General features: G+C 54.9%; 1 protein-coding gene across 2 annotated transcripts; it reads right to left on the bottom strand.

Annotated features, from left to right (window-relative positions):
• Positions 1-758: 758 nt before the first annotated feature.
• Slc25a47 (solute carrier family 25 member 47) lies at positions 759-6,804 on the bottom strand. Of its 2 annotated transcripts, XM_005343545.2 has the most exons (6): positions 6,734-6,804; positions 4,716-4,759; positions 4,344-4,415; positions 3,680-3,862; positions 2,441-2,765; positions 759-2,178 (listed from the first exon to the last, which is right to left on the bottom strand). In XM_005343545.2, exons 1-6 carry the CDS (start codon positions 6,759-6,761, stop codon positions 1,898-1,900), a joined length of 933 nt encoding a protein of 310 aa, XP_005343602.1. In that variant the 5' UTR covers positions 6,762-6,804; the 3' UTR covers positions 759-1,897. The 2 variants fall into 2 exon arrangements, with proteins under 2 accessions (XP_005343602.1, XP_013203722.1); XM_013348268.1 differs by lacking the exon at positions 3,680-3,862.
• Positions 6,805-8,831: the final 2,027 nt, after the last annotated feature.

Raw genomic sequence — 8,831 nt, 5'->3', positions numbered from 1 at the left:
GGCCCCAGACAGAGTTGGTAATTATTGGGCCCTTTCATTGGTTGCCCTTTTCCAGGCACTGGCCCAGAATGTCCCAGCATCTTGACCTCTCTAAACTAGGTGAACTTTCAAGTTCGGGAACTAAAATGAAAAGGACTTGAGGATTGCAATTGAAGAGGCATATGGAGTGCATAAGTCAACATAAGTCAGTGTTGAAGAATGCGAGCAGAGTGGGAGCAAGCCCACAAACAGCCCTTAAATCTGCACAAAGTAACTGAAATGGTTTGAAGAGAAACTATACCTGAAAGTGGAGGAGAACCCCAAGGCTGAGGGACTACGTGTGGCAAATGAGGGGAAGAGGACATTCGAAAAGTCCACAGCAGCTCTGTGTGTGTGTGCCCCTCCCAGGTGCCTGCAGAGGGTGTCTGGGCCAGCTCTCCCTCGCCTGCAGCTGGAGTCCTGTCCTTCCAGAAGCCTCCCATCCCCACCTGGACGCTCTGGCTTTCATCATAACCAGGGCCTTACTGCAAAGCTAGTTCCCCTGTTCCTCAGAGGCTGAGAAGTCCTGGTCTGCTCCCAGTTTTAAGATGGGATAGATAAGCAACCAGCCAGCTGGCTAGGTTCCATGGGAGGAGCCCAGAGTATCTCTTCAGGGAGGAGGGGAGGCCCAAGAGATGACGTCAGGCAGTGGGAGGTCTTGCAGGCAAGGGCCCTGGGTGTAAGATCTGGTGCTGAAGGGCCTATGTGACAAGGGCAGACCCAGAAACAGATTCCGCACCTTCTAGAAACTGAAATTTTATTGGAAGAGAAAAACAGGAGACCATTTGGTGCATGCCTGGCCAGGCTTGGCATCTGAACCTGCCCAGCTGAGGCAGGTATCAGTCAGCTTTACCACAGGGCTGTTCTGTGAAGACCCAGTGGGGTCACACTGTGCTGCCAGCTCCACTCCCAGTGACGCCCAACACCGGAAGCCACAGGGTCTCCGGAAAGGGAGGCCTGAAGCACGAGCAAATCCCATGTGTGCATAAGAGCAGACACTAGCCTCTCCTCCCCTCCCCTCCCAGCCACTGGCCCATAAAACCTTTGTAAGGGACCCCGCACTTTCCTACCCTGTCACAGTGCTCCAGGAGTTTGGCCCGGTAATGACACAGATAACAAAGTACACAGCCCAGAAGTAAAGACTGTGCAGGTTTCCCCAGGGACCCCTACATAACGGGCACCTGGCTACCCACGTAAGAACTCTAGGCCATCTTAGCCAGGGCTTCACACAGCCTCTCCCACCACGAGCTGACAGGTTTCACGGCATCCCGGGTGAACACAAGGTTGGAGGGCCAGCACCGCACAGATCATAGCAACATCGCTAAGCAACCTCAGAAATATTTATTGACCAAGGTTCCAGGGTCTTTATGTGGCAAGCAGTTTAAATGCGTACTCAGTGAAGCCCCACACCAGCTCGTGGGCCAATGAGGACTCTGGGCCCTCTTGGACAGCCTGGGACAGGGAACAAGCCCAGCCTGTAGCCAGATGGCTCAGCTTGCTGTCTGGTCCCTCACTTGTCTCTTAAGGGAAGAGTGTGGATTACAAGATGAGTGGAACTGGGGCTGGTGAGAGAATGCTCTGAGGTCATGGGTGTGGACAAGGGAGGACACTCAGGAATGAACAGTTGCTCGGTGACAAATGACTCCAAGTGGCGCATCCTCATCAAGGAGACCCACACAGCCTTGACTCATGACCCCCCCAAGCAGATCAAGCCCCTGACTTTGTGAGTAGTAGCTGGGCAGGCCAAGCTCAGGCCTCACCTAAGTCACTGCACAGAAGGCCCTCTGCTGTTCCAGTGACAGCCCTGTGGGGTCCTGAGCCCACCCATGCTCCCCTTGGCCTCCAGCGGCTGTGAGCTGGCTGCTACCAACCAGTGGCCCTATGTGAACAGTCTCCGAGTGAGCCGCAGCACAGCCTCATAGGCCACGAAGACCACCATATTGACAGGAAAGGCACGGCAGCAGTTGAGCGTCAGCCCTTTGAAGAGCACCCTGGGGCCCTCCTCCCGCACGCTGGTCACCACACAGTGCAGGAGGCCCCGGTAGCGCTGCTGGCCCTGCCCGTCTGCCTGCAGACGTGATTTGATCACATCCATGGGAGTGGCCACGGCCCAGGCCAGGACCCCCGCACATCCGCCAGCCACCAGCACACCTAGGACATCTGCAAGAGACACCGTGAACATGCCTTATTGCAAGCTTCTCAGAGACAGGACCCAGCCAGGACAGCTCACTGAGTCAGGATACACCCCTCTGTCACAAAGTCACTGTGTGGCCTTAGACACACACACACCTCAGAAACCATTGAAAAATAAGGCAAAGATGCTTAGCTTGATTCAGTGTTGGTGAGCTAGCTGCACTGTGCAGATTCCTCTCCCAGCCCCTAGCCCACTGGGCCAACTCCACCGTTTCTGCCTGTCACTCACCTGGCTGGCTATGGCCAGCTGGGGTGAGCCACTCACAGAGCATGGCATAAGAGAGGAAGTAGGTAGCAAAAGAGTGACCGTCACGAAGGAGCAGAGCTGAGCTGCCCTTGTAGAGCCCCCGAAGCCCCTCTTCGCGGGCCACTGTGACTAAACAGTTTAGCGGCCCATGGTACTTGGGCCTTGGTTCCAGACATGCATTGGTTGCAGGACACAAAGCAGGAGCCACTGATGTCCAGGAGGCTGAGGGCCGCCGCTGCTGTGTCTGAGCTTGTGCCTGTGTCTGTAGGCGGACCTTGGCCACCTCTGTGGGTGATGTCAAGAACACCTGGGACAGAGAAGAAGCAAGGTTAGGACATGCCTACAGCCTAACCGTTGGCTCTAAGACCCAGTGCTGAGAGCCCAGATCCCAAGAAGCTGCAAGCTGGTCCCAGGGTTTTGATAGTGCTAGGTTGAAAGCCAGCTCAGCCCTATGAAGGCTGAAACCAAGGTCTTCTGCATCGGAGAGTCCTGGCTTGACACATATCTGGTGCTAAGTGAAGAGCACAGTTGACACACTTGTTTGCGCTGTAGTCATATTGCTAAAAGCAGGGCATGGTGGTCACTGCGAGACACAGATGGACCAGGCTGCCCTGGGGTCTTCATACGTCTGGTCTGCCCTAATTCTCCTCATACCTCTTGCAGATCAGATGGCAGCTCAGAGGCTGACTAGGCTCATTGGCCTTTGGTGTCTGCACTGCATACTGGAGCCAACACTTAGCCCACAGCCTGTGGAAACTCTAAGTAAGGATTGAGTGATTTACCCATGCTCCGTCCTGACCTATGAAGAACCTCAGCTGCATTTGCAGCCCTTGTTCCCATCTGTGGTGCCTGATGCTCCATCTCCACTGAAGATGAAGGATGCCAGGTGTCCATGGTAACACTAGATGGTGTTCAGACATTTATTGGGTACCCTGAAGATGGAGCTGGGAAGTCACAAGCACCTGAGTGCTATCTCTGTGGCTCCCCACACCCTCACAGGGAGCTTCTTTATGGTCATTTCCTCCTCTCCACTGGAGCATTCTGGGAGGAACTCAAAAGGAGCCTAGCCCATCCCAGGCAGGATACTAGTTCCTCACCACAGTCCCCATGCCCTGTAGGTTCTAGCTTCCCAGGGCCTCAGTCTTGACACCTGCTGGGAGGTAAGATTCAAACGCCCTGATTATCTCTGGTGCCCTTCCACCCTCAACTGCCTCTACTCACCCGGACAAGGCCAGAGGCGCCTCCTGAAAGTGTGATATCAGCCTTGGTGGGCTTGGCATCAGTGCTGCCGTACCGGAAGCGGCAAATGTGAGCCAGGCAGTGGTGGTAGGTGCCAAAAGAAACAGAGGACACCAGGGACACGGTGCACACGGGCAGTGAGAGGCCCCGGTAGAAGCCCCACACCTGGTGGATAGGGACCAAATAAGGACAGGACCCAAGAGAGAATGCCCTGGGGCTGGGACATCTGGGACTGACCACCACCTCCCTTGCCTCCAGACATCACCCCTGGGATCTCAGCACTTGACTTGATGTTTGAGGGGTTGAAGACAGCTGCCTGGCCATGCTGGTGGAACCAACATGATGCTTAGCTAACCCCTGCCTGCACCAAGTCCCACGTCACTTGCATAAGTGTCTGTAAGACATTCCCCTGGATGGGCTCCTCCCTGACCTTCAGAATCTCAGGTTCCCCTGTGTCCCTTCCCTGAAAGACAAGGGACTTAGTTCTGTACCAAATAGGGTTCCCAGTGCTCTGACTTTGGGACTCAGAGGGGATCTCAGGGCTGGGCACAGCCATTCCTGTTTGGAAGGCCAAGGGGCTAGGGAAAGGGTATCACTAGCAAGTCCCAGTCCCTGATGCCACCCTACCATCGGGCCCCATTCCTACCCGCTCTTGACAGTACGTGTCCCGGATGCAGTGCCAAATGCTGGTATACTTGGCCTCAGTCTGGATCCTGACCTATGGGAAAGGGAGAAGGCTTCAGGAAGGACTGGCTCTAGGCCTGGGACAAAGCCAGTAGAAGACTAGGTTCAGCCCCTTAACTGTCAGGCATGCCGCTGTAGACTGAGTAGGGACAGTGAATAACTTTTAGAATGAGACCTCTGGGGCACAGGGTGAGAGACTGACAGTCCCAAAGGTCCTAGGGAAGCATTGACTATTAGGGTGGGAAAGAACTAGGTCCTACTAGCATTCTAATTGCGGCCCGAGCTAGGTACAGAGATACTAAGTAATCTAAACCAAGGTAGGGCCTTGCTGTACCTTCACTGTATCCAGAGGGTAGCCCACAGCAACACCGCAGACTCCTGCAACGCAATCAGAGGACCCAGTGAGGCAGTAGGAGATGCCCTGTCAGCAGTGAGAGCCCACCCATGCTGAGGGATGGGAGAAGGTGGCCTCAAGCAAGCCCCCTCTCCCACCTCCAGCTGACCCTACGTGGGCTCTGCCTCTCCACAACCAACTGAGAAACCGGGGCTCTGTGTGCACCTGCCAAGCCTGCTAGGCATCTCCCAACCCCTCTCCTGGCTCAACAGTGCCGATCCCCATTGCCCAGGCCAAGGACATTCCTCAGCCTCCCCTCTGACATCACCTTTCAGTAGAACGCCTGGTTCCGCTCTGGCTGACCCTGTCTCTAAGCCAGGCAAACTTTGCCCTCAAGCTTCTGCCTGTGCAGGGAGCCAAGCTTCTGCCTGTGTGGGAGCCAGGTGGACAGTCACACTTTACAGGGGTGGGGGAGGGGCGTGTTCTGCATAAAGGCCGGCTGAGCAGCCCTGACCCCACCCGGGTCCCTGAACCACAGGTGTGCATGGGACAGAATGCACCGCTGCTGTGGTCTGGACAGACTCCCCCAGAGGCCCACGTGTGAGAGTGGCAGAGCCCATAGGTCATCTTTAAGTCACTGTGGTCACGATTTGGAGGGGACTATGAAATTGCAACCCCTTGCTTTTCGACTTCCAGGCCAAGAGAACTCCCTGCCATTGTCCTCCAACACCCATATGGAGGCCCAAGCAACGAGGCCACCTGGTGGTCACAGCTTTGGGAACTGCCCACTGAGGAACCACTCCTCTGCCTGAGTGGATTAACTGAAGACCAGCCCACCTTGCAGAGGGGCCTGTAGTACCCACCCTAGCTTTGGACCAAGAGAGCCACACTGCCCTCCTGGCCCTGCCACTCCAGCTCTAGGGCCTCCACAGGGCCTTGGGCTTTCTAACCCCGAGCAAGGATGCTAAAAAACACCATGAAGGATGGCAAGGTCCATGGGGTTGTGTCCTGGGGTGCATTAGAAAGAAGAATGAATGCCTGGGAGGGGGCAGGGAGGTATAAAGCAACTGCCTGGCAGGACACTCAGAATAGCCTTCTATGTCTCTCAAAGCCCTTACCAACTCCTATCAATCCCTCAAAGCCTCCCCTCTTACACCTTCCTACAGTGCTTTTGGTTGCTTCTGCCTGGAAGCATGTGTCCCATGGCCTTGCTGCTATGCCTCACATGCCATGGCCACCTCTACATCTAGAGTTCTTTAAAGGAAAGGCTTGGGTCTGAGTCCCTGGGACCCAGGACCCAGCACAGAGCAAGGACCCCTCACTAGGGCCTGTCCTGTGGCTATGAGGAGGGCATGACCTGTGACACTAACGTTCAGAGGAGCAGCCAGCCTTGGTAGAGCCATAGCTCAAGACCCCAGGCAGCCCAGACAGGGCCAGGACTCAGTCCTCCCCAAGGCTGGTGCTGACTATCCTCTCAGGCCCCAGGCTGTTCCCAGAAGTGAGAACATGGCTATTTCACAAGAGCTGCGGGGCCAAGGGTGCCTCACTCGAAATAGCTGCACAGCCTGAGGATCGATGGCCCATGGGAAGCCCCACCTCTCCCCTCTGTTGTTTCGCCCCAGGAAAGAAACAGTTTCATCCACAGATGGGCTAGATGTTGTTAGGCCCCAGGGAATCAGCGAAACCGTCCATCTGGGCCTGCTCTATGCCGCGTTTCTGCTGCCTACAGCAGAACTCCTGGGTACACTGCTCTTCCCTGGAGCCTTCAGCCCTCCTCCATGATTCAGTCACCCACACCAAGGACCCCAGCCATCTGTTAACCCCACAGGGACATTCCTGTTCCCAAGCCAGGGATTCCTAGCCTGCCTCAGCATCCTGCCTGAACTTCAGCACCCAAAGTCCACGCCAGGGGTCTGCTTGGATACCAACTGCCTAAGGCTCCCTCCTCTTACCACACACACAAAAGCACCATCCCCAGCTATTCCCAACCCCTGTACCCCTCCATCCCTGGCTCGTACCTCCAATGGCCCCAGCAACAAAATCCATGGACAGCGTGGACAATGGGAAGAGCTCTGGTCTCTCAGTCTAATGCCACAATGGCCAGCTCCTACCAATTCTGCAGACCTTAAATACCTGTGAGCAGAGGCGGAGACGTGGCTATTTTGATGCCACATTCACACCCCCGACAAGGATCCTGGTGTCAATGACCTCAGCATCAGGAAAGCATGTGAGAGGTCATGGGAGGTGGCCAACCCCGTAGGCCTGCTTCTGTTTCTGAATTCAGACTATGCCTGGCTTCTGACTGCTTAGAGTGACTGTATAAACAGTGATCCCTCGTGTGTGTACCCCACTTTACAGTTTACCTCCAGTCCTAGAAGGGAAGAGAAGCAAGGGCCTCTTCTAATTTCAGAGCCACCAAGACCCCACGGCCTGAGGCAGTCACTATCTTAGAGCCATCCTATCTGATAGCCAGCCCTTGAAGGGAATGCAACCTTGTCTGTATTGAACAGCACAGCTAGTTTCCTTCAGAGACTCAGTGACCCAGGCTGCAGCCCTACAAAGTGACCTGGAGGGCACCCTCAGGGCCAGAGTCGCAGCAGAGTGGCAAGAAGGGGCGTGTTGAGGAACGTTTAGCAGTTTTATCTGGATGGCCCTCACGGTAGGGCAGCCACGTGTCCACCTGTTTTCCTATTATTTGTACAATGTCCTTGAACAGGCTAGTTTCAAACTAGGGATGACCCCTTACCCCAACAGTTTGTCTGCTTTTAGGCAAGTAGGCGGTGCTAGCTAGCTGCCACGGCAGAGGGCAGAGGGCAGAGTGGGGGACAGAGGGAGACTGGAAGTAGCCTGGCCAAGGTCAACTTTGATGTCCTTTCTTGTAGAGGGACCGTGGCTCAGCATCCGCTTAGAAGTTGACCTGCCTGCCTTCAGAGCCCAACTCTGCCGCTTGACTTTGAGACAAGGCCTTTGGCCTTCCTCTGCCCCCACTTTTGCACCCATAAAATCTGTGATCACACAGAGCAAACCCCAGCTGTGTTCTTGTAGAACTGCCAGCCAAATTTATTAATAGAAGCAGAAGGTCTAGAAGGAGGGATGCATCTGCTCTGGAGAGACAGCTGGGCCAGATGTTACACTCAAGACGCTAGGACCTGGGTTAATGAGGGAGCCTGAGAGGACAGGGACCCTTCAGTCCCACATTGCCAGCAGAGTAGGACCCCAAGGCCCCACAGTTGTCTGGATACCTTTCTCTCTCTGGCCCACATCCAGACAGTCTTGCTGTCTCTCCTCCACTATCGCTGTCCGCCTGCACTGCCCTTACTGTGTCATTAACCCTGGACAGCAGCCCGCCTGTCCAGGCTCCTGGTGCGTGCAACCAACACATGCCAGGTGTCAAACAGTGTGTGATCAGACGCCCTGATAAACACAACAACCTCATCCCTGCCCTGGACACCTGATGTCCTGGCAATGACACGGAGAGCCCTAGACAGACAGGGAAAGTCCAGAGACGACGGCGGAGGGCTGATGGAGTCAGCTGCAGCTTCCAGTTGGGCACGACCCTTACTGTGAAACAGAGCAGCTGTGTCAACCCACAGGACACTCTCAAGAGAGCGAGCCTAGTGATGTCCCTCGTGATGCAGGAGGCTCCTGGGTCTCTCGAAGCCTCTCTCCGCCCCAAGGTTACTTAAAAAAGAGCCGTGAGCACACAGTGTCAGAAACACAGATGGCACGTTTCCTCAACTCACATTTCTGTCGCAGTGACTGTGACTTGCCAAGTAACCCAGATTTTACCTGATGGCACGGCCAGCGGCAATCAGATTCTTCTATTCTGATCTTAGTTATTAATATTAGTTCTCAGGTCACACGTTACACAGTAATACACACACACACACTGATTAAAAATGGATTCACTAGGCGGTGGTGGCACACACCTTTAATCCTATCACTCGGGAGGCAGAAGCAGATAGTTCTCTGTACATCTGAGACCAGCCTGGTCTACAGAGCAAGCAACCAGGGCTGCACAGAGAAACCATCTCAGAAAACAAAAGTGGAGTAAGGAGTGGCTATAAAGAGGCATCCCAGTTGACAGTGGAGAGCTGATAAGGACACATTGAAGGC

This window comes from Microtus ochrogaster, chromosome 1, assembly GCF_000317375.1.
Source record: "Microtus ochrogaster isolate Prairie Vole_2 chromosome 1, MicOch1.0, whole genome shotgun sequence".
Taxonomy (NCBI): Eukaryota; Metazoa; Chordata; class Mammalia; order Rodentia; family Cricetidae; genus Microtus; species Microtus ochrogaster.
Note: the sequence above shows the minus strand (reverse complement) of the source record. Positions and strands in the feature narration are given on the sequence as shown.

Coding starts and splice junctions, on each gene's coding strand:
- Slc25a47 (XM_005343545.2), bottom strand. CDS start 6,761: ATGGATTTTGTTGCTGGGGCCATTGGAG. Junction 2,766..3,679: donor GCGCCTCTGGCCTTGTCCGG/GTGAGTAGAGGC, acceptor TCTCTGTCCCAG/GTGTTCTTGACATCACCCAC. Junction 2,179..2,440: donor AGCTGGCCATAGCCAGCCAG/GTGAGTGACAGG, acceptor TGTCTCTTGCAG/ATGTCCTAGGTGTGCTGGTG.